The sequence below is a fragment of the Procambarus clarkii genome, chromosome 60, assembly GCF_040958095.1.
Source record: "Procambarus clarkii isolate CNS0578487 chromosome 60, FALCON_Pclarkii_2.0, whole genome shotgun sequence".
Classification (NCBI taxonomy): Eukaryota; Metazoa; Arthropoda; class Malacostraca; order Decapoda; family Cambaridae; genus Procambarus; species Procambarus clarkii.
In genome coordinates, this window is record NC_091209.1 from 18,469,480 (window position 1) to 18,495,884 (window position 26,405).

General features: G+C 47.1%; 2 protein-coding genes across 2 annotated transcripts in view; both read right to left on the reverse strand.

Annotated features, from left to right (window-relative positions):
- Positions 1-26,405, reverse strand: part of cac (calcium voltage-gated channel subunit cacophony) — a 749,704-nt gene that overhangs the window by 633,758 nt on the left and 89,541 nt on the right. The gene's annotated exons all lie outside the window — the stretch shown is intronic.
- Positions 713-9,463, reverse strand: LOC138353901 (uncharacterized PPE family protein PPE24-like). Its single transcript, XM_069307319.1, has 3 exons — positions 9,456-9,463; positions 3,168-3,235; positions 713-1,500 (listed from the first exon to the last, which is right to left on the reverse strand). Exons 1-3 carry the CDS (start codon positions 9,461-9,463, stop codon positions 713-715), a joined length of 864 nt encoding a protein of 287 aa, XP_069163420.1.

The following is a 26,405-nucleotide window of genomic DNA, read 5'->3' on the forward strand; positions in this document are numbered from 1 at the left end:
CACCTGGGGCCCACCACCTCAGCAAGATAAACAATACCACCACTCTTCCTTCCTCTTAATCCATCTCATCCTTCTCCCTCTCCCTCCATCTCTCAATTTTTACCCTCCATTATCTTTACTCTTTCTTCCACTTACGTAACCCCTTTATTATGTTTTATTCACAATGTGTTTTTCTTCTGGTATTTTTGGGATAAGATAAGAGGGGAACGTTTGACCGTATAGTGACTTTAGACGCTGAGGGGCCAGTGATATGATGAGCTTATATAGTGAGGAAGAGAAAGAAAGAGAGAGAGAGAGAGAGAGAGAGAGAGAGAGAGAGAGAGAGAGAGAGAGAGAGAGAGAGAGAGAGAGAGAGAGAGAGAGAGAGAGAGAGAGAGAGGGAAGGGAATTATCAAGGGTCAAAGCGTCAAACCATTAAGACTATATAGCACTGGGAAGGGGTCAGGATAAGGATTTGAGATGCCACGGGTGGGAAGGAATGGTGCCCAACCACTTGGACGATCGGGGATTGAACGCCGACCTGCATGAAGCGAGACCGTCGCTGTACCGTCCAGCCCAAATAGAGAGAGAGAGAGAGGGGGGGGGGGACGCAGGTGTAGGGAACAATATGAGTGACTACTATTGGCTTCAGCTCGCTGACAATTTTACCGTCCTCCCCATCCTCCCTCTCTCCCTTTGATGCCTTACCCTCTCCTCCTTCGGCCCTGTGTGCTTATGTTGCTGGGGTGATGGTTGCTGGAGTGATGGTTGCCGGGGTGATGGTTGCCGGGGTGATGGTTGCCGGGGTGATGGTTGCCGGGGTGATGGTTGCTGGGGTGATGGTTGCCGGGGTGATGGTTGCTGGGGTGATGGTTGCCGGGGTGATGGTTGCCGGGGTGATGGTTGCCGGGGTGATGGTTGCTGGGGTGATGGTTGCTGGGGTGATGGTTGCCGGGGTGATGGTTGCCGGGGTGATGGTTGCCGGGGTGATGGTTGCCGGGGTGATGGTTGCTGGGGTGATGGTTGCCGGGGTGATGGTTGCCGGGGTGATGGTTGCCGGGGTGATGGTTGCTGGGGTGATGGTTGCCGTGGTGATGGTTGCCGTGGTGATGGTTGCCGGGGTGATGGTTGCCGGGGTGATGGTTGCCGGGGTGATGGTTGCTGGGGTGATGGTTGCCGTGGTGATGGTTGCTGGGGTGATGGTTGCTGGGGTGATGGTTGCCGTGGTGATGGTTGCCGGGGTGATGGTTGCCGGGGTGATGGTTGCCGGGGTGATGGTTGCTGGGGTGATGGTTGCCGGGGTGATGGTTGCCGTGGTGATGGTTGCTGGGGTGATGGTTGCTGGGGTGATGGTTGCCGTGGTGATGGTTGCCGGGGTGATGGTTGCCGGGGTGATGGTTGCCGGGGTGATGGTTGCCGGGGTGATGGTTGCCGGGGTGATGGTTGCCGGGGTGATGGTTGCCGTGGTGATGGTTGCTGGGGTGATGGTTGCCGGGGTGATGGTTGCTGGGGTGATGGTTGCTGGGGTGATGGTTGCCGGGGTGATGGTTGCCGGGGTGATGGTTGCCGGGGTGATGGTTGCCGGGGTGATGGTTGCCGGGGTGATGGTTGCCGGGGTGATGGTTGCCGGGGTGATGGATGCCGCGATGGTAGAATTGTGGTTCGAATTCAGGAAAGTTTACAAAACTGTCCCACCCTTGACGCTGCTAATACCACACCTGTGTCCTGGATAAATGTACCCGAAGCCTTCGCTGTTTCATCACATAATTTGTCCCAGTTTTCCAAATATGAAAATGCATCATATTTGCAAAATGTTCAGCTGACTGTTGATTCCAGTTGGCCTAGACAACCATTCACTGCTGTTTTTCTAACCAAAATGTCACTAACAATTTGGTTTCCTCTCTTGTTACAAATTATTGTCGTAAATTTGGTTTTTATACTTATATATCGGTCCACTGCCATTTCCAGCTATTAGTGTTGCTAACAATACTTGATCACAGTCGGTATAGACCTATGTTGACCCTTGTTAACGGAGCTGCCCATCCGAGGAGGTGGGGAACCACACAGCGCCCATGTGCAGGGGTCACCCACGTGAGTGGGGAAAGACATGACATCTTGCAATATAAATACTGATGATCAGTGCATTGCATTCCCTCGAGGGGTAGAGAAAGGCCACAAGCCTGTGATTACTGTATTGGTGGCCTGTAAATCCTCATAGAGGGTAGAGATGTAGGGAGTCGAACCCTTCGAGGTAGCCACGGGGTTCAGGCAAGCAAGAAACTCCACCGTTGATGTGTGGCCCAAAACTTGAAGCAACTCTGGGAAAGAGGCAATAAATGGTTTTCCGGCGTTTCAAAGAGCTTAGTGTTCTTCCGGGGGTCGAAGCTCAGGCGAACTTCAGCGTTCTCAGGAACTTTCAGACCCCAAAGAAGCTTTCATGGCCGTGCGAACTTTGGAGGCAGCATAAAACCCAGAGGATTTGTTGAACTTTATCAAGTTTTAGTTATTGAATCTCGGTGAAGGTAAAATCTGTTATGTTAATGAGGCCAAGCGAGTTAGGGAGCTTATGGCGATATTTGACGTTCCTCAGCTTTGACAATACGTTCAATACGAAGGCACTTAAGCCACCAGCCACCCATAGCAAGTACACGGTCCTAGTCACTCTACTCACCCATGTCACTCTCAGCGAGGTGCCAACACACTCCTGGTCCTTATATCACCCTTACTTCATTTTTTCATGCATTACTGAATGAATGAATGAAGTTGTGTCATACAATACAAGGTTGATACTTGAATACCTGAGTATGAATACCTGAGAGTTACTACCGAGAGTATGAATACCCGAGAGTAATTACCGTGAGTATGAATACCTGAGAGAGTTAATGAGCTCCGAAGCACCAGGAGGCTGTTTATAACAATAACAACAGTTGAATGGGAAGTTTTCATGCTTGTAAACTGTTTAATAAATGTAACCAAAGCCGTCAAAGTTTGAGGAAAGATGTACACGTTCGTAAGTACTTGCGTAACTGCTTCATGAATCTGGGTTCCACCTCACTATATTGGTGGTGTGACCGAACCTGAACCTCACCCCAAGTGTTTCACAGAGAGACTTGGGCCAACATTAATGATACAATGGTTCTGATATGTAAACACTTTGTTCACTGTTTAGCAACATTTAGTTTACTTACTGTAAGATGGCTTATCAAAGCATATATTTCCCTGCTTTGTTGCTGTCAGCAGCTCCCATGCAACATACCTGTAGAAAGACAAATTATATTTAAATATATACTGATATATGTAGGCTATTATATACACAAAATACATATTACAGACCAATACAAAAACACACAAAACAAATACATTGCCATAATAAAAGTCTCGACTGAGAAAAAATAACTTTTTCCTTACGAAACTAAAAGGCTGAACAATTTTCTTCTCAGACTTTCCCCAAGGAGCCTCGGGGCCTCGTAGCCTGGTGGATAGCGCGCAGGATTCGTAATTCTGTGGCGCGGGTTCGATTCCCGCACGAGGCAGAAACAAATGGGCAAAGTTTCTTTCACCCCGAATGCCCCTGTTACCTAGCAGTAAATAGGTACCTGGGAGTTAGTCAGCTGTCACGGGCTGCTTCCTGGGGGTGGAGGCCTGGTCGACGACCGGGCCGCGGGGACACTAAAGCCCCGAAATCATCTCAAGATAACCTCAAGAAGGACTTTCCCAAACTACTTTCCCCCCAAGATAATTCCCACACACCGTTTTCTTCTCCATATATCTACCGCCATCGGCTCCCAATACTGACATCTGACCTTACACAACAAAAACATTAGATCACACAGTGTTCCTGAAACCACCTGAGCTTCGAAATTGGATAGCAGTGAACGGCTGTCAGTCACACCGAAAACACAAATTCGCAGGCCATCTCCGGGAAGGTATTCGTAGAAAATAGGTGCGGTTTGTCCAGTGGAGAGAGAGAGAGAGAGAGAGAGAGAGAGAGAGAGAGAGAGAGAGAGAGAGAGAGAGAGAGAGAGAGAGAGAGAGAGAGAGAGAGAGAGAGAGAGAGAGACACATCTGGATTCGAAAGCACTATGACATAACTCCCTTCCATTCAATGTGTCATTCTGCATATATATATATATATATATATATATATATATATATATATATATATATATATATATATATATATATAAGGTCAACAAACATCTACATATATACACCCATGAAAACATTAACATAATGTGCCAGTATAATAAGGAAAATATAACAACCAGTTGAGAAAAATTGAATGAAAATAAAAAAAAAATTAGTGTCCCTTTGATGAATTTAATTATAACTTATTAAAAGAGTGCATTGAAAAAATAATGGAAGTTTTCAAATTTCCATTTCCCAATATTTACAAGAGTGCCGGGAGATGCCATTATTCAATGGGCTGGACAATCATTACCATTGCTACTATTACGGTCCCCTCAAGAAGAGCGAGTGAGTGAGTGAGTGAGTGAGTGAGTGAGTGAGTGAGTGAGTGAGTGTTAAAGACATGACCCAGATGAACAATTAGTACCCCAACCTCATAACTATTGCAGGTACCAAGGTACCAGCTGGCAATGTTTACATCCACAGGTGGTAACCACTTCCACGAGGAACCCCATTGGCTGACGCTGACTCTCTGGGGTCAAGCAGGCACTTCCCTGTTAAGACTATTTTAAGTCACAGAGATTTAACCCTGTCGTAGCTCAGTCGATTAAGGCAGTGTCTGGGATGCTCCCGGACGCAGGCTCGAATCCTCGTCACGGCCCTTGTGGATTTGTTCACTTTCCTGTTAGCTTCCTACGTCCCGAGTCATGCGAGGAACAGTGGTTGAGAGTGAAGGTCAGTGGTTATTGAGTGCTTCTTCAAGGAGGAAGTGAAGAGATGTGACCTTTGGTGGGTTATGACTTCATACCAGAGCAAGATCTAGTATGATGCTAAAAGCATCTGGAATATGAACCAGAGGAACTGTGCTACACTAGCAGAGGAGCCAGAAGTGCTGTGCTACACTAGCAGAGGGGCCAGGAGGGCTGTGCTAAACTAGCAGAGCTGATCAAGTTCCTGATCAACACAGCCCCCTTCTTCTGTTTCTTGCGTTTTCAGTGACAAAATCAACATTGCATTTAAAAATTCGTGTCAGCTTTTGAAATCTATGGGTGAGAGTCCGTCAGGATCTTCACTGTGTGGAATCACAGTTTATCTCTTGATAGTTGCAACAAGTTCCAGGGCATGGGTAGTGGGTATGACGGCATTAATGACCTCAGAGCTCTACCGAGCGCCATCTGTTATGCCCAGACCAATGTATAGTGATCCAAATAGACCGAAATTTCAACCTCGTTACAAATAATTAAGATATGAACATAAATTAAATATACCTTTTGCAGTCTCACGTCAGGGCGGGTGTGAATGGTGGCATTTTAAGCACAATGGTTGCATCTCATATCTTGCAACAACGGAGTTTAGCAAGATATAAATAGCTCACAGTTTACAGAAGAGAAATATTGATTAGTGACTCAGCGCGGTTTATCTACGACGAAGAAGGGATAAGGAGGAAGGAAGGAAGGGAGGGTGAGAGAGAGAGGGAAGGGGGTAGAGGGAGGGTGAGAGAGAGAGAGAGGGAAGGGGTAGAAGGAGGGTGAGAGAGAGAGGGAAGGGGTAGAGGGAGGGTGAGAGAGAGAGGGAAGGGGTAGAGGGAGGGGTGAGAGAGAGAGGGAAGGGGGGTAGAGGGAGGGTGAGAGAGAGAGGGAAAGGGTAGAGGGAAGAGAGGAGGGGTTCAGATGAAGATTGAGAACAGGGAAAGCTGTTATCGTTACAAAGTAACAATTAAGACGAGGCTGATGTAACCTAACTACTAACTACCGATCAGAACGAAGTACCTGTCAGTGAACTGTGGCAGTACTTGCTTCCATGTACTATATTTATCATCTAGTCTAACCAACTGTGCTTAATATCTACTCACTGTAGCTTCTTGAAGGATTAATAACAAAGTATGTACACTTTTCATTGCAAATATCTGAATTTTTAAATTTAGAATTTTATAAATAAATTTACCACATAAGGGAAAACGGAGATATTTCGCACGTAACCCAAAATTAACAAAGTTTCCAAAAAACATTTAAAAACATCATGTTCGAATGCTATTTTTGAGAATAACCGAACAGTCCAATCCGTTGTTTAGAGTCGTATTTATAACACTGACTTTTTAAAGTTAGTGATACTGGTACGAGACGCGATAAGAGTTGCGTAATTGTCAAGTCATTCATCAGTAGTTATGAATACTGACAGATCTGTACTTACCTAGTTGTGCTTGCGGGGGTTGAGCTCTGGCTCTTTGGTCCCGCCTCTCAACTGTCAATCAACTAATGAACAGGTTTCTGAGCCTATTGGGCTCTATCATATCTACACTTGAAACTGTGTATCTATCATCTGGTGGGCATTAAAGCTAAACAGCCAGGCGACTTTCCAATTCGCATTCGAATCCCAAACCGGGGTTTCTCTGATTTAATCACAAAAATATCATATTTTTAATTCAAGTGAAAGTTAAGATCTAAGCTAATTGTTTTAATTAATGAAATTAATCATATATATAAAAATCTGAGGGCTGAAACAGGTCATACAAAATCTGGCGTCTAAATTGTGACTAACGACCCGACCAGTGGTTGGAGGACCGTAACTACCCTTCCTCGACGCCTCATGAACTATGAGGAAGCCATCGTTCACCCTCACATTCAGCTCCCCACCCTCACACCACACCCAGCTCTCCACCCTCACACCACACCCAGCTCTCCACCCTCACACCCAGCTCCCCACCCTCACACCACAGGGGTCAAAACACCATTGACCTACTTGCCACTGTTCAAGTGGAGCTTGCACTCCAGGCAAGGAGTGCAGGTTATAACTGAGTGGCAGGTGTTGTTCACCTGACTATGGTCAGTAATTATGTACCAACACTGTATGGGAGCCGCCATGACAACACAACCATCGACCCCTCTTTCATCTCTCAACACATACCACGGAGCATTATTAGCATTAAAAACAAGGCAGCGACCTGACCAGGTGACTTCTCCCCAGGTCAGGTGACCTCCTCCCAGGCCAGGTGACCTCCCCCAGGCCAGGTGACCCTCCCCCAGGCCAGGTGACCCTCCCCCAGGCCAGGTGACCCTCCCCCCCAGGCCAGGTGACCCTCCCCCCCCAGGCCAGGTGACCCTCCCCCAGGCCAGGTGACTCTCCCCCAGGCCAGGTGACCCTCCCCCAGGCCAGGTGACCCCCCAGCTCGTGTTGTTAATGTACCGAGAACAATCCTGGACTCCCCCGAAAACCTAACAATAAAAACAGTAATTCCGCTTCAACATTGCCATGAACCAATCCCGTGATGTTACGCCTAAAGGAGAACTGAATGTGCTGAATTGACTTCAACAAACAGCTGGTTATAACGTCAATTGCAACTAATTACCTCGGTATATCTGAGTTGCACCGACAACAGTGTATTACAGGAACGTGTATATAAACGTCTAAACATCTAACCCTGGAGCCGGTCGGCCGAGCGGACAGCACGCTGGACTTGTGATCCTGTGGTCCTGGGTTCGATCCCAGGCGCCGGCGAGAAACAATGGGCAGAGTTTTTTTCACCCTATGCCCCTGTTACCTAGCAGTAAAATAGGTACCTGGGTGTTAGTCAGCTGTCACGGGCTGCTTCCTAGGGGTGGAGGCCTGGTCGAGGACCGGGCCGCGGGGACACTAAAGCCCCGAAATCATCTCAAGATAACCTCAAGATAATCTAAACTTCGATCCCTTAAAGACAATTAGTCCCATAAGAGAAAGATAACACGGCAGATCGTCGAGGGCCCAAGCAAAGAGGTTCTGGGAATAGACTTGTGCGCCGCGGATCACTGTTACCAATGTGGAGTAGATAGTTAGGGGGGGGGGTTAATGGGTTGTTATGGTGGGGTGATGGTAATGGTAGCGGGGTGGGGGGGGTTAGGTCAGGCTGATTTGGTGCAGTAATTCTGTAGTGGTGATTGTCTCTGGTTGTTCCAGGTGTTCTGCCAGTGTCACTGACACACCTTAACGACCCTTCCTCAAGTAGCCTTGCCAGCATTGTCATTTGGAGGAGTAATTAGTATTTTAAGTATGTGGTGGTCGACCAGTCACTATACCCGGTGTATAGCCAGTATACCAACTCTACAGAGTACCTAAACTGGTATACTCAGCCAGAGTTGAGCAACTCTAGTCGCCCATGATTAACTAGTCTATTTTCGTCCATTGGATTTATTTGTAGGTTCCTCCGACCTCATCATTGTAAAACCAATAGTTTGTATATTGGTTGACCCGCGGGCTGGCTCCGTCAAGTCCTGTCTGAGCGGAGTTAATGCACAAAAGCTTTGCAGTTCATTCAAAACTGTGCCCAAATGGCACTGTGCGTGCTGCACCTCCGCTGCACGTGGGACCAGCATTGTTTCAACTACTGAAGTGTGTGTGTGAAGCATAATTGTTGCTGGATGTTCTGGGTCATCTTCACATCTGGGCCAGAGTACAATTGATGTGAGAGCAAAAGTTAATTGTGCCAAGCCGTTTGTGCGCGGCCTCTCCGGTGTTGAGAAGGGTGATACATGGCGCCTTGTCAAGCAGTTGTGCAATATGGCTCCTGTCAGCATCAGTCGGTCTCGTTGAGTGAATAATGAAGTGGTGTGCACCGGGGTCACACACACTCGGTAATACTTCTTGCATGACAGGTGAGAACCAGGTGAGAACCAGGTGAGAACCAGGTGAGAACCAGGTGAGAACCATTCTCCTGTTGTCTGCATATGGGGAACCATTCTCCGAAGGAGTCACAATAACGTGGCTGAAATATGTTGACCAGACCACTAGAAAGTGAAGGGACGACGACGTTTCGGTCCGTCCTGGACCATTCTCAAGTCGATTGTGATGGTGGCTATCGACCCACAATATTTACCACAATCGACTTGAGAATGGTCCAAGACGGACCGAAACGTCGTCGTCCCTTCACTTCCTAGTGTGTGATTTGATCAACATGGTTCTCCAACACCAATTAATCCCTCGAGGATTAATTGGTATTATCCGGGGGGAAGACTTGTAGCAACCTCTACCACAGTGACAACCAACCACTGTGGTGGTGTGGTCACTGTGGTGGTGTCCGAGGGGTTCGTGTTCATTTCCTGAATGAAAACTGTGTTTACACCACGAGGGCGTGTTTTGTTTATGTCTGTCTCATGCCGCAGTAGAGGAGATAGCGGGTTGATGAGGTCGCTTCACTATAGCCTACTGGTAAACTACTGTTAACCTCTCGAGATAACTTGGCGTTATCAGGTCTGATTGGATCATTATAACCTGCCCCCCCCCCCAACAAGTTAGGCCATATTGGTGAGCTTGCTGCCTGGATATTGTGGTGTAGAGTCGACACCGCGTTCGATGCCCGATGCTGCCTCCCAGCTCACGGCACCATTGTCGCTTCATCATAGCTGCAATATTATCCCCTATGCTCTAAACTTTACCTATTCTTACAACTTTGTAGAATATCTTTATCATCTCCTTCACTTTGACTCTCATCCCTCTCCCCTTTTCCCTATTTCCTTCCTTCCCCACTATTGCATTCTTTCCTGACATGATCACGACATACAAAGTGCAGGATGAAATGTTGACCAGACCACACACTAGAAGGTGAAGGGACGACGACGTTTTGATCCGTCCTGGACCATTCTCAAGTCGATTATCGTCGTCCCTTCACCTTCTAGTGTGTGGTCTGGTCAACATACTTTAGCCACGTTATTGTGACTCATCGCCTGCAGGATCTTCTTATCTTGAGGTTATCTTGAGATGATTTCGGGGCTTTAGTGTCCCCGCGGCCCAGTCCTCGACCAGGCCTCCACCCCCAGGAAGCAGCCCGTGACAGCTGACTAACACCCAGGTACCTATTTTACTGCTAGGTAACAGGGGCATAGGGTGAAAGAAACTCTGCCCATTGTTTCTTGCCGGCGCCTGGGATCGAACCCAGGACAACAGGATCACAAGTCCAGCGTGCTGTCCGCTCGGCCGACCGGCTCCAGGATGAAATGTTTTACAAAGACAAATTATGACTAAGGAACGAGAGCAGAACAAAGTGTCACGTGGGTAATCGACACCAAAAATCAGAAATTTTGGAGGCAAAATCCATACATTCAATTATAATAAACCCCAAAAGGAGGTAAAGAGACAGATGAGCTGCTGAGAGAAGATTGGATCAGGAGAGACAGCTTCCGCAGGTGTGCATACGGCCTTCCTCAGCCCACCTTTATGTCCTGCTAAAAGCGTACTGTCGTCCCTGGAGATGCTGCATCTGTAAGCGGGAGAAAATGCGCGCGGACAAGCGTAAAAACACCATGGAAAAATAGTTTCTTCAGTCTTTCATTTCCTCCTGGATTAGGTTACCATGGAGACGCAGGAGTTACCATTAGCGCCTGCCTCCATCATGACTTTACGTTGGGGGGGGAGAGAGAGAGAGAGAGAGAGAGAGAGAGAGAGAGAGAGAGAGAGAGAGAGAGAGAGAGAGAGAGAGAGAGAGAGAGAGAGAGAGAGAGAGAGAGAGAGAGAGAGAGAGAGAGAGAGAGAGAGAGAGAGACCCCATACACAAGTGACAACACAGGCCCAGGATGGGGCTGTGTGTGTATACACATACACACATACAATGTGTATATGTAACCATCTGACCCAGCAAACGACCAAAGAAACAAGCCCCAACTACAGCAGTGCCCGCTTAACAACACAACCACTTTCAGTAACGCGAGATGTCGTCCAAGCCACAACATTACAGAGAAAAACGAATTAAATTAAGTCCCAAACCGCAGATTTGCACAAACTGGCCATTAGAATACAATGTTGAGAAGGGGGAGACCTGGTTATTTTCTCCTCTTGAGGGAGGGGTGTGGAGGGGCTGTGCTGCTACCTGTGGCCGGCTTAGAGGGTACTACCACCTGTTGGAAGTACTGAGAGTACTACCTAGCGAAGGGGGGAGACATTTTCATGCCCGAAACGCTTTGCGTAATAGTGGCTTTAGGCATTGTATGTACTAGCTCTACCTATAAGTCAACCAATCTTTGTAAAAATTTCTTGTATGTATGTACCTTACCTAAATAAACATTTATTTATTTATTTATTAACAGGCGATGAGTCACAATAACGTAGCTAAAGTATGAACTCAATTCACAATCGACTTGAGAATGGTCCAGGACGGACCGAAACGTCGTCGTCCCTTCACCTTCTAGTGTGTGGTCTGGTCAACTGGGAGACATTAGCATGGGACAAGGGTAAGAGACAAACCCCAGGGTAACAGTAACCCCTGGTGGGGGGGGGGGACAACAGTGTGCATCAGGGGAACTGGACGTGACAGGTTTTGGACGGTTCGTGGCTGGTTGATCCGTGCTCCAAGTAATGGAGAGTCAAGACTGAATTGCACGGGGGTTAAATGAATTCAACTCCACTCTCTAAATAGTTCAAGGTGCCAATATCAGAAAACTGAGCCAGTAGGGTGTCGAAAGGGGGGACTGAGAAATAAGAGACCCAGCTGGGGGGGGCAAAAATAGGGTGACTAAGGAAGCAGGGAGAGACACAGATAGGGAGAGCAATGGAGCTTGGAGCTGGGAAAAGGGAGAAAATAGGGAGATCAAAAGATGCTGGGAGGGAGAAAGAATAGGGAGATAAAACAGAGAGAATAGGGTGATCAAAGGAGAGGACTGGAGAGAATAGGGTGAGCCAGGGAGGGGAGGCAAGAGGGGAGGGAGGGAGGGGGGAAGAGGCCACACAAGGCTTGCATGATCAGGTCAGTTAAAGTGAATATGTTGCTCTGAATCACAGGTGACGGCTCCCACCTGCGGGGAGGTGATGGGCACCTGCCCTGGGGGGGGGGGGGCGGGGGGGGGGGGGGGTTGGAGGGTGTTGAGGGGGGGGGGGTGCCAGGTAATTGGTGAGTGAAGGGGTTCGGTTAGGGTCAATGAGTGGAGGGGTCGAGTGGAGAGTAGGACGGAGTATGAGAGGGGGAAGAGAAGGAGGTAAAAGAGTAGGCAATACTCTTATACTTTTGAATAAGTATAGCGTCACCCGTGGAGGGAAGTGACCCGGGAAGGGTAAAATATAAGTCGCTGCATGTGGGTGGAAGAGCTTTACATGTTTACTCTAGCAACCAAATGAGGGTCCTAGCCAGGGTTGACGTGGTGAGTGTGGTGGTGGTGGTGGTGGTCAGGGCTGGTGTACCTCACACCCGTACTATACCTATGACCATGCTCCTGGCACAGTATAAATGCCTCAACACACACACACCGAACCACCATTTGGTCCAGAAGACATCTCCCGTCACGCAGGGTGCAGTCGCTCCGCCACAGATCTCCAGTATCATCTCTTGATACTGGAAATGGCTCAAAATGGCCACCACTTACGGGCTATTCATGCCCGTGCCACCTCTTGGGTGGCTTAATCTTCATCAATCATCAATCACACCGAACATTAAAGTAATCAGCAAACAGTTATTTAAGAACATAACGTCTGCTGACGGCGCGTGGTGCTCGTCTCCGCGGGTGTTGACGGACACCAGCTCCTTGACGGGGATGATGGCGTCGGGGACAGGAGGCCGGCGGCGCGGGCAGGAGGGGTGACCCCTGGCGGGAACCACCCCATGGGGGTGAAGGTGGCAGGCTGGGTCTCGGTGCTGACCTTAAGGCCCTACCCACTCCCCGCCTGGCTCAGTAAGGCAACCATCTACCTTAGGTGGTAATCTACAAGTATACTTTTATTCCAGAGATCAGAATTTAAGTAAACTCTGGTCTACTGACTGAGAAACTAACTTCCTCATATGTTTTCATATCAGTTTCAGGTCCAGTCGTTCTTTTTTTACAACTTGTTCATAACCTAAAACAACCACATTAACCTTAAACTGTTACACCCTAACGAGGACAACACATGAACCCGCCCCCACCAGGCTACCTAGGAAGTACCTAACTGCGTGAGGACGACTCGACCCGTCCTCGACCCGTCCTCGACCCGTCCTCGACCCGTCCTCGGCCCGTCCTCGACCCGTCCTCGGCCCGTCCTCGACCCGTCCTCGGCCCGTCCTCGACCCGTCCTCGACCCGTCCTCGGCCCGTCCTCGGCCCTCTGGTCGTGACTCTAAGCTTACCACCCTCACATAATGTCACATATGTGGCTTGTGTTCCCGGGGAAACACTTGACTAAAACCTGAGCTATTTTTTTTTGTGCTCGTGGACAAATTTGGTGACCTCTGAAGCCTGGATGGTAGTGCTCCCTCGCACATTGTCTCCTCCATCTGTTTTCAATACTGTTTCATTTTCCGAAGTACTGTGGATCTGAACGGCGCGCACATTTCCAGGTCTGAACGGCGTGCACATTTCCAGGTCTGAACGGCGTGCACATTCAGAACGAACCAACTAATTATTTTCTGCTGATCTCTCGTGTTTTGCTTGATAAAAAAAAGTCGAACGTCAAAATAATGTGAAATTTGGAATCCATCAAATTCTTAGAGAAAAAAAATATCAATCTGGAAAATACAAAAGAGCCAACGGAACTTTTAATCATGTGCGTGTGTGCGTGTGTGTGTGTACTCACCTAGTTGTACTCACCTAGTTGTGTTTGCGGGGGTTGAGCTCTGGCTCTTTGGTCCCGCCTCTCAACCGTCAATCAACAGGTGTACAGATTCCTGAGCCTATCGGGCTCTGTCATGTCTACACTTGAAACTGTGTATGGAGTCAGCCTCCACCACATCACCCCCTAATGCATTCCATTTGTCAACCACTCTGACACTAAAAAAGTTCTTTCTAATATCTCTGTGGCTCATTTGGGCACTCAGTTTCCACCTGTGTCCCCTTGTGCGTGTTCCCCTTGTGTTAAATAGACTGTCTTTATCTACCCTATCAATCCCCTGTGTGTGTGTGGGTGTGTGTGTGTGTGTGTGTGTGTGTGTGTGTGTGTGTGTGTGTGTGTGTGTGTGTGTGTGTGTGTGGGTGTGTGTGGGTGTGTGTGGGTGTGTGTGTGTGTGTGTGTGTGTGTGTGTGTGTGTGTGTGTGTGTGTGTGTGTGTGTGTGTGTGTGTGTGTGTGTGTGTGTGTGTGCACGCGTGTGTGCGTGCGTGTATTCACCTAGTTGTGCTTGCGGGGGTTGAGCTCTGCTCTTTCGGCCCGCCTCTCAACTGTCAATCAATCAACTGTTACTAACTACTAACTAATTTCCCTCCCTCACACACACATCCCCAGGAAGCCCGTAACAGCTGTATAACTCCCAGGAACCTATATACAACTATGTGTGTGTATATGTATTTGAGTTAGCGTGTGTGCACGCGTGTGCGAGAAAGCGACCCCCACCAACAGCGAATCCCCGAGAGAGAGAGAGAGAGAGAGAGAGAGAGAGAGAGAGAGAGAGTAAAGGCAGATACTAGATGGTCTTCCATAACTTTTCCTATTTCTTTGACTTTCCAAACTACCGACACAACACATTTTCTTGGGGATTTGTAATGTTGAGTCCGGGAAGTCTTTCTTTGCCAGGGGTGGCGGCGGGTCTTTATCTGTCCAAGTGCTGGTCTTTAACCACTGTTTTTCTTCTTGTTTTGTTCAAGTAGAGGCGTGTTTTTATCTAATGAAGAAGGAAGCCTTCTTCCCTCAACCTTTCACATGCGAAGACAATGGAGGAGGAGCAGGAGGAGGAGGAGGACGAGGAAGAGGAGGAGGAGGAGGAGCAGGAGGAGGAGGAGGAAGAGGAGGAGGTGGAAAAGAAAGGAACTACCAGGGGAATCCGCCAAGTCAATGCGATTATTTAGTACTTGGAAGGGGTCAGGATAAGGGTTTGGGATGGGACGGAGGGGGGGGGGGGGGGGGAAGGAATGGTGCCCAACCACTTGTGGACGGTCGGGGATTGTATGATGCCAGACTGTCGCTCTACCGTCCACCCCAAGTGATTGGGAAGGCAAGAGAAGGAGCAGCAGGAGAAGGATAAGGAAGAGAATAAGTAGGAGGAGCATAAGAATAAGGATAAGGAGGAGGAGCATGAGGATAAGGATAAGGAGCAGCAAACGTAAAAAAGTGTCATCATTGCCACACATTAAAATACATGAAGGAACTCAGTCGGCTTTCTTCAGGTTATCTTGACATGATTTCGGGGCTTTTTAGTGTCCCCGCGGCCCGGTCCTAGACCAGACCTCCACCCCCAGGAAGCAGCCCGTGACAGCTGACTAACACCCAGGTACCTATTTTACTGCTAGGTAACAGGGGCATAGGGTGAAAGAAACTCTGCCCATTGTTTCTCGCCGGCGCCTGGGATCGAACCCAGGACCACAGGATCACAAGTCCAGTGTGCTGTCCGCTCGGCCGACCGGCTCCCTACTTCCTAGGCCTAATACACGTTATATGAGGCCTAATATATCACATTGTGTGCGCTATAGGAAGGAATAGCATTGTGTGCTATTGGTGTGCTAAGCCTAGGAATATTTGTTTCCTAATTTTATACGGACAATAAGTGAATACAGTGAACAAAATTCTACTATCCAATTGCTTAGTACGTCAATATTTGTACTACGGTGCACACAGTTACACAAATTACTATGTAAACAGGAGGATGGGTTGTACAACAGTAATTACAGAGAATGGTGGAGGAGAGAGGATAATAACCTCGCCAGGACAGGAGACAATGAGAAGGAATATGATAACCTGAGAGGAGGAATACTGACCCCCAAGTCCAGCCACGCCACCAGTCGTGTACACAATTGTAGTAAGGCTCATTATACGGAGGGTAATGTTAGCACCAGTGTGTTCTCAACCGGGTTATGTGGATACTGAGAAAAATATGAATATGCGGACAAAATGATGCGGGTATGTTAGCCGCCCGGCCTCCATAGCCTAAATTATTAGTTAATTTCCTTGGTAGGATTTATTCCAACTAGTCGTATACTAGACAGTCCACCAGAAGTATCCTAACCAAACCTATCCTAGTCTTAAATTTTATTTAGATAGATAAGCTATTTTAACCAAATCTATCCCAACTCAGCCTAATGAATCTTAGTCAAGCCTATCCCAACCAAGGGTCTATCGTAACACCTTATCAAAGTAGAATAGCCAAACCAATTCTATCTTAAGCCATCTTAACTAAACCTAACCTAACCAGCAACATGGTTTTGTCCTGTGCACTATGACTTTCCAACAAAAACCTTGCAATTTCCACACAACTTCCCCATCGCTATGCAAGGCTTCCCTCTCCTGATCTCTCTCTACCACACGGCTCACTCTTCCCTCTCCTGATCTCTCTCTACCACACGGCTCACTCTTCCCTCTCCTGATCTCTCTCTACCACACGGCTCACTCTTCCCTCTCCTGATCTCTCTCTACCACACGGCTCACTCTTCCCTCTCCTGATCTCTCTCTACCACACGGCTCACTCTTCCCTCTCCTGATCTCTCTCTACCACACGGCTCACTCTTCCCTCTCCTGATCTCTCTCTACCACACGGCTCACTCTTCCCTCTCCTGATCTCTCTCTACCACACGGCTCACTCTTCCCTCTCCTGATCTCTCTCTACCACACGGCTCACTCTTCCCTCTCCTGATCTCTCTCTACCACACGGCTCACTCTTCCCTCTCCTGATCTCTCTCTACCACACGGCTCACTCTTCCCTCTCCTGATCTCTCTCTACCACACGGCTCACTCTTCCCTCTCCTGATCTCTCTCTACCACACGGCTCACTCTTCCCTCTCCTGATCTCTCTCTACCACACGGCTCACTCTTCCCTCTCCTGATCTCTCTCTACCACACGGCTCACTCTTCCCTCTCCTGATCTCTCTCTACCACACGGCTCACTCTTCCCTCTCCTGATCTCTCTCTACCACACGGCTCACTCTTCCCTCTCCTGATCTCTCTCTACCACACGGCTCACTCTTCCCTCTCCTGATCTCTCTCTACCACACGGCTCACTCTTCCCTCTCCTGATCTCTCTCTACCACACGGCTCACTCTTCCTTCCTGATCTCTCTCTACCACACGGCTCACTCTTCCTTCCTGATCTCTCTCTACCACACGGCTCACTCTTCCTTCCTGATCTCTCTCTACCACACGGCTCACTCTTCCTTCCTGATCTCTCTCTACCACACGGCTCACTCTTCCTTCCTGATCTCTCTCTACCACACGGCTCACTCTTCCCTCTCCTGATCTCTCTCTACCACACGGCTCACTCTTCCCTCTCCTGATCTCTCTCTACCACACGGCTCACTCTTCCTTCCTGATCTCTCTCTACCACACGGCTCACTCTTCCTTCCTGATCTCTCTCTACCACACGGCTCACTCTTCCCTCTCCTGATCTCTCTCTACCACACGGCTCACTCTTCCCTCTCCTGATCTCTCTCTACCACACGGCTCACTCTTCCCTCTCCTGATCTCTCTCTACCACACGGCTCACTCTTCCCTCTCCTGATCTCTCTCTACCACACGGCTCACTCTTCCCTCTCCTGATCTCTCTCTACCACACGGCTCACTCTTCCTTCCTGATCTCTCTCTACCACACGGCTCACTCTTCCCTCTCCTGATCTCTCTCTACCACACGGCTCACTCTTCCCTCTCCTGATCTCTCTCTACCACACGGCTCACTCTTCCCTCTCCTGATCTCTCTCTACCACACGGCTCACTCTTCCCTCTCCTGATCTCTCTCTACCACACGGCTCACTCTTCCCTCTCCTGATCTCTCTCTACCACACGGCTCACTCTTCCCTCTCCTGATCTCTCTCTACCACACGGCTCACTCTTCCTTCCTGATCTCTCTCTACCACACGGCTCACTCTTCCCTCTCCTGATCTCTCTCTACCACACGGCTCACTCTTCCTTCCTGATCTCTCTCTACCACACGGCTCACTCTTCCCTCTCCTGATCTCTCTCTACCACACGGCTCACTCTTCCCTCTCCTGATCTCTCTCTACCACACGGCTCACTCTTCCCTCTCCTGATCTCTCTCTACCACACGGCTCACTCTTCCCTCTCCTGATCTCTCTCTACCACACGGCTCACTCTTCCCTCTCCTGATCTCTCTCTACCACACGGCTCACTCTTCCTTCCACAATCGCCGCCGATTTTGGCATAACAAATCTCTAACAAAATATATATATAAATACATGTCTGGGAGACCGCGTAGATTTGCATATTTTTGTCTCTAAGTCATTATAAAAACGCGCTTTTAAATCCACCTCGTCTCATCTATTTCTTGAAACCTGTTAAAAGTTTCTGAATCATGTTAGTTGGCAGACCGTTCTACTCACCCATTATCTTATTACCACACCAATACTGCCTTACATCCCCCCTTAACAACCAAACTCGTTCTTGTGGAGTCAGACCCGTTCCGATAGTTTCAGGGTCCTGTTAATCTCACGTACTTGCGTATGGTGCGAAGATAACCCACTTCGAACCCTCCATTATTTTCCCCCTTAGTTCTGGATCACATCTTTCTGGTAGTGGTTCGAGTCAGACTAGGTTTTTGTTATTTTTTTTAATTATTGCGAAAACATATTACTTTCCAATGACTATTATAGCAAAGCAAATTAAAAATTCTCAGCCTAAGGTCTTATGAAAACAAAAGCAATAATAAATGTGAATTTATGTCGTCTTCGGAACCTTAGTCACAGGTTCCGAAGCTTCAGGAACCTTAATTACACAGTAGCTCTGGGATCCTTGGAGCAGCTCCGGGATCCTATGAGGAGCTCTGGGATCCTATGAGGAGCTCTGGGATCCTATGAGGAGCTCCGGGATCCTATGAGGAGCTCTGGGATCCTATGAGGAGCTCTGGGATCCTATGAGGAGCTCTGGGATCCTATGAGGAGCTCTGGGATCCTATGAGGAGCTCTGGGATCCTATGAGGAGCTCTAGGATCCTATGAGGAGCTCCTTGACCCCTTGAGCAATTCTGTCAACACTTTCGTGACATAAATCGTGCCTGTAGGACAAGACCAGATTCATTCCTGCCTCCCGACTCTTCCTGCCGATGGAATGACCCACCGACCCAGGTAATACAAGCATAACACTCTAACCATCCGCTCCAGATAACAATCCCGAGTGCCATTAACCAGACCATCTCTTCTGGCGGTGTATTACGTAGTTCAATTTTTTGTGTTGTGTGAAGACTTTTAATAACTTCTGAATTCCTCGAGTCCCCGAACTCTGCACCACCATTTTCTGATAAGTTTGTGGGGCCAAGTTTCCGCTCTATGGAGAGTTTTCTCATTGGGGAAATGTGCGTGAAGAAGACTGGGTATCGAACTCAAACACACACACACACACACACACACCTTTATGACGTCAATTCTCGGTTTCTATTTTAGAAACATTCTTTTTTGTTAGTTTGTATGGAATATAATCTCTCATATCTCTATCCAGAACTGTTCCACACGCAAGGTGGGTGACACAGTCTGATGAGCTTCACCATCGACCACAGAGTGCTTGCAATCAGTGAGATGAACAGGTTCAAATCATCAAATCAAATGAACAGGTTCAAATCATCCCCCCAACTCCTGGATAAGTTCAACACTTTATACCATACAGAATCACAACGAATGTAGGTGTTCCTTTCAACCAGCTCTGATGGACGAGCTTTTCTGTGTCTTCAACACTGACCTGTGCACCGAGGTCTGATGGGCTCAGGTAAAGTGTTTACCAGTCAGCTGATTACACGAGGATATCGAGTATATTGATAAAGTTACCGGTAGTTACCGGTAGTTACCGGTCATCCTGTAAGGTCTTTACTGTCGCTCACACGCACTTGCAGGTAGCACGGCCATATTGACTTGTTTTTAATATGATTATTATTTCTAGTTGCGTATTCCTTTATAGGTAATATAGGTTCCAAGTAGCACGGGCTATGGTGAGCCCGTAGTAATATAGGTAATATAGTGTTCCCTATTGTGTCATCCACACAACATCTGGTGTTACTGATGCCTTTGTTGCACAGAGAAGGGTGCCACATGTATTATTACATGTGAATAATACGTGTCACATGTATTATCTATGAATAATACATGTGTCACATGTATTATTTCTAATAACTTTTCAGGTAAGACAAATATCATGACTCAGATATCTTTGTGAGCAAGTAACGTAGGGTATCCTTGTGAATTTTAGTCTATGTTGGTAACCAAGGCAACCACATATGTACGGTGATGAAACCTATTATCATAATGTAATGTAAGCTGAGCTAATAGGTGGAGAACGGGAACGGGAAGAACGGGAAAGGGAACGGAAAGGTGAAGGGGCGACGACGTTTCGGTCCGTCCTGGACCATTCTCGAGTCGATTTGAGAATGGTCCAGGACGGACCGAAACGTCGTCGTCCCTTCACCTTCTAGTGTGTGGTCTGGTCAACATGAGTGTTGACGTCCTCACTATTCGCGAGAAGTGAAGTATACTGCTAGATTTTCCTCATACATTTTGGTTCTTAATCCTACAACCATAAAGTTACAGATCTGTATCACCCTTATCAGTGCAGGTCGATATTGGGTAGATAACGTGACCACCAATGTTTACACACCCGGCTTGCTGGCCCAGGTATTATATACGTCTGGGACATGTGTTCTTTGTGAAGCCTTTACAGTATGTATATATTAGCCTAACACTCCCGGCGCTGTTTTATAGCCACTCAGATATGGCCGTCAAGTGCTATTGTGGCCCGCGTGATAACTTATCAAAGCATATAGCTCATTCTAGGTCCCTATGTGTGATAAGAAATTCATCGTTACAATATACATTATATATATTATATATATGGTTATATTACTCTATATGACTTTACGGATTGAAGTTATATATTACGCTCGCTATTGGGTTTTAAACCCTATACATCTAGTCATTTCATTTATAATCTCTATTTCATTCACTATTAGGTTTTAAATCCTTTATTTCCCCGCTATATGAGTTTATATTGCCTATTAATCGAGCTATATAGTTCTAAATGATCTAGTTTCATCATAAATGGATGTCATCATTTTACAAATCTCGTTACATAAATATAAATCATGTATTTATTTCCTACATAAACAGTATAACAAATTTGAAAATATCCCCTCTAGATTACTGCTTAAATCCTCTAATTAATTCATTATAAACCTAAAAAAAAACTTTCTAATCTTGCTGTGCATATTTAATTATCTTTAAATCCCACTATATTGATTTAAATATTTGTATTAATGCTAAAAGTCTGATATGACCTACACAACACAGTAAAAAAATATATAATTTCACTTATTCAATTGTCTATGTTACTTACCACGTGACAAATGTCGTTACAATCTTCAACAGTGGGAAAGGTAACTTGTTAATGACTTCCGCGTAGAGCAGAAAATGTTCTCTGGGCCACATCCATATTTCATAACCTAGTGAAAACACTCCCACGCCTTATCTTATCATCAGAAAGTACATATTTAACCTCTACACGGCACACTAATCGCACAGGAAGGGAGGGAGAGAGAGAGAGAGAGAGAGAGAGAGAGAGAGAGAGAGAGAGAGAGAGAGAGAGAGAGAGAGAGAGAGAGAGAGAGAGAGAGAGAGAGAGAGAGAGATGAAAGACAGACACAAAGATACCAGTACAGCTTCCTGAACAAAACTTGCCTAATTGTTTCGCAGCTATAGCAATCCAGATGAACTTGGTGAACGAGCAGAAGCACCAGGACTGAACACCTTACGGCCGCTCAAGGACTTACGACCGGACCGCTCAACTGTCGAACTTTGTCCCGCTCGTCAGACCCTCGACCCGAGGGCAGGAACCACCTTGAGGGCAGGGAGCGGACTCTCTCACTCTCACCACGCTGAATGATACAAGTTTTCTTCCCGTATTGTGGCAGCTGGTGATAGCCGTGTGTCACACACCAGTTCAACGCCAAGTTTGTGCTTCAAAACATATTTTGCTTCGTGTGGAAATGAGATGCGCTCTCATTGGTGGGGAGACGGGTAATGGGGAACCAGGGGATGGGATGGTTGTTTAGGGATGGCAGGGAAGGGGGCTGGCCTTTGAGGAGTATATAACAGCAAGCCACCACGGGCTCACCATAGCCCATGCTACTTGCCCCGCTCCTGTGCCAGGTAAGTTACGGGCTCACCATAGCCCGTGCTACTTGGAACGTGTTCAGAGTAGCTGAATCTATAACAACAACAAAAACAAGGTGTGAAATTACGGGCTATTCATGCCCGTGCCACCTTTTGGGTGGCTTAATCTTCATCAATCAATCAAGGTGTGAAACACAATGTAAATACTAGACTATCCAAGGCTTGAAACACTCATTCTACTCCCACAGTTGGTGGTATAAGAGCTAGCATCTTCGTGAGGGCACTCGAGCCCCACAACACATACTCCAAGATGATATACACACCAGTAAACCTCACGAGAGGAAAAAACAACCCTGAAACAAAATATGAAAATATGTACACAAGCTTCTGGGTGTTCATGGGTGAATGGCACACAGTATCTAGCTACAGACACCCATGTATGTTGCCTTAGCTACCACACACACACTAATGCAAATGGAATGCATTAGGAAGTAATGTGGTGGAGGCTGACTCCATACACAGTTTCAAGTGCAGATATGATAAGATCCCAATAGGCTCAGGAACCTGTACACCTGTTGATTGACGGTTGAGAGGCGGGACCAAAGAGCCAGAGCTCAACCCCCGCAAGCACAACTAGGTGAGTACACACAAAAGGGGTTGGGTGGTCAAGTGGACAGCGTTCTAGATTCGTGGACCTAGGGACCGGGGTTCGATCCCCGCACCCGGCGGGGACAGATGGGCAGAATTTCCTTAACCCTGATGCACCTGTTACCTAACAGTAAATAGGTACCTGGGAGTTAGACAGCTACTACGGGTTGTTTCCTAGGGCTCATTTGTACACAGGAGTGCCCAAATAAGCCACAGAGATATTAGAAAGAACTTTATTAGTGTCAGAGTGGTTGACAAATGGAATGCATTAGGCAGTGATGTGGTGGAGGCTGACTCCATACACAGTTTCAAGTGTAGATATGATAGAGCCCAGTAGGCTCAGGAACCTGTACACCAGTTGATTGACGGTTGAGAGACGGGACCAAAGAGCCAGAGCTCAACCCCCGCAAGCACAAATAGGTGAATACACACACATTGTTGATTGACAGTTGAGAGACGGGACCAAAGAGCCAGAGCTCAACCCCCGCAAGCACAAATAGGTGAATACACACACATTGTTGATTGACAGTTGAGAGACGGGACCAAAGAGCCAGAGCTCAACCCCCGCAAGCACAACTAGGTGAATACACACACATTGTTGATTGACAGTTGAGAGACGGGACCAAAGAGCCAGAGCTCAACCCCCGCAAGCACAAATAGGTGAATACACACACATTGTTGATTGACAGTTGAGAGACGGGACCAAAGAGCCAGAGCTCAACCCCCGCAAGCACAAATAGGTGAATACACACACATTGTTGATTGACAGTTGAGAGACGGGACCAAAGAGCCAGAGCTCAACCCCCGCAAGCACAAATAGGTGAATACACACACATTGTTGATTGACAGTTGAGAGACGGGACCAAAGAGCCAGAGCTCAACCCCCGCAAGCACAACTAGGTGAATATATACAGTGTCAGCAAGGGGGATAGCGCCTGCTATCATAACTCGCTATATTCCAGATATATAATTTTTCCTTCACCTGCATCTCCTCATCTTTACCCCCTCCTCCCCCCCAACTGAAAAAAACGGGGGACGGAAAGTAGAATAGGGGGGACGGAGGTGGGGGGAGGGGGGCAGGACTAGCAGCGCCTGACATGAATTCTTATCACTGAAAGTTATGACTTTCTTGTCTTCTGTAATTAACTCTCTGGGAAAATCCGCAGCTGCGTTGAGGAGAGCAAGTGATCAGCTGTACACCCCCTTGGTGTAGTGGTGTATTGTGTACACTGTACAGCCCCTTGGTGTAGTGGTGTATTGTGTACACTGTACACCCCCCTTGGTGTAGTGGTGTATTGTGTACACTGTACACCCCCTTGGTGTAGTAGTGTAGAGTGTACAGCCCTTGGTGTAGTAGTGTAGAGTGTACACTCCCTTGATGTAGTAGTGTATTGTGTACACTGTACACCCCCTTGGTGTAGTAGTGTAGAGTGTACAGCCCTTGGTGTAGTAGTGTAGAGTGTACACTCCCTTGATGTAGTAGTGTATTGTGTACACTGTACACCCCCTTGGTGTAGTAGTGTAGAGTGTACAGCCCTTGGTGTAGTAGTGTAGAGTGTACACTCCCTTGATGTAGTAGTGTATTGTGTACACTGTATACCCCCTTGGTGTAGTAGTGTAGAGTGTACAGCCCTTGGTGTAGTAGTGTAGAGTGTACACTCCCTTGATGTAGTAGTGTATTGTGTACACTGTACACCCCCTTGGTGTAGTAGTGTAGAGTGTACAGCCCTTGGTGTAGTAGTGTAGAGTGTACACTCCCTTGATGTAGTAGTGTATTGTGTACACTGTACACCCCCTTGGTGTAGTAGTGTAGAGTGTACAGCCCTTGGTGTAGTAGTGTAGAGTGTACACTCCCTTGATGTAGTAGTGTATTGTGTACACTGTACACCCCCTTGGTGTAGTAGTGTAGAGTGTACAGCCCTTGGTGTAGTAGTATAGAGTGTACACTCCCTTGATGTAGTAGTGTATTGTGTACACTGTACACCCCCTTGGTGTAGTAGTGTAGAGTGTACAGCCCTTGGTGTAGTAGTGTAGAGTGTACACTCCCTTGATGTAGTAGTGTATTGTGTACACTGTACACCCCCTTGGTGTAGTAGTGTAGAGTGTACAGCCCTTGGTGTAGTAGTGTAGAGTGTACACTCCCTTGATGTAGTAGTGTATTGTGTACACTGTACACCCCCTTGGTGTACTACTGCGGGTCAGTCGGAGACACAAAGGATAGGAAAACTTTATGGTTATTATTATGAAATAAAAAAAACTTTCCATAACATTATATAAGAATTAATTTTCTTAAAGTTAAAACATATACATTTTATCAAACCTAAAAGCAAAATCAGAAAATCATTTTTTTAATAAAATAAAATTAAAATATATACATACATACATATATATACATACACGAATGCTGGAAAATGAGGTGAGAGTGAAAAAGAAAGCATCAAAGTCTAGCAGAGTCAGGCTATGAAACGCCATTGAAAAAACCCTCGTTTTCTCTGGATTAAAGTCAGTGGGGACTTGAGAAATGACGGAACGACCTCTCGACCATAAACTAATTACCGTGATCCCGGCCAGTCCCACCTCCTCAGAGGTCACCCACAGCCTTAATGAACAGCTATGTATACACACAATATCCATGTATTATACATGTACTCTACGTGTAGCAGTGCCTTCATACACGCACATAAGGACTCACATACCCACACAGCAGTGTTCATTAACGCATTTGTGTATTAATGCATTTATTGTAGGTATTTCTTAAGGAAAACTGGCATACCGAACCACTCAGGAAACATAGCCACCACGAGGACAAAATGTGTTTGGCAGCAGATAAATCGCTTTCGACTCGGTAATGGGGTGTAAAACCTTGTTTGACGAAATTTTGGCAGCTTTCCCATACCGTCATAACACGCAGACTCTGGGACGCAGACGGGGGATAAGCAGACAGGGGAAGACAGGCGGTGATAGACAGGTGGTAATAGACAGGCGGTGATAGACAGGCGGTAATAGACAGGCGGTGATAGACAGGTGGAGGCTCATACCCTTAAATACTAACTAGTGCCTTTGGTAATTGCAAGTGTAGTAACTACTGACGTCCCTTCAACAACAGCTGTAGTTTCAGCTGTAGTCATTGTTCGTCTTTCAGAAATATTTAATACACAAGACTTTCCCTGTATCATAATGCCCTGTAACCCGCTGGTACTAGACTATCCGGCTCGGTATGTAGTCTATCATGCACATGTGTGGCATGTTGTCTATCATGCACATGTGTGGCATGTAGTCTATCATGCACATGTGTGGCATGTTGTCTATCATGCACATATGTGGCATGTTGTCTATCATCCACATGTGTGGCATGTTGTCTATCATCCACATGTGCGGCATGTTGTCTATCATCCACATGTGTGGCATGTTGTCTATCATGCACATGTGTGGCATGTTGTCTATCATCCACATGTGTGGCATGTTGTCTATCATCCACATGTGCGGCATGTTGTCTATCATCCACATGTGCGGCATGTTGTCTATCATCCACATGTGTGGCATGTTGTCTATCATCCACATGTGTGGCATGTAGTCTATCATCCACATGTGTGGCATGTTGTCTATCATCCACATGTGTGGCATGTTGTCTATCATCCACATGTGCGGCATGTTGTCTATCATCCACATGTGCGGCATGTTGTCTATCATCCACATGTGCGGCATGT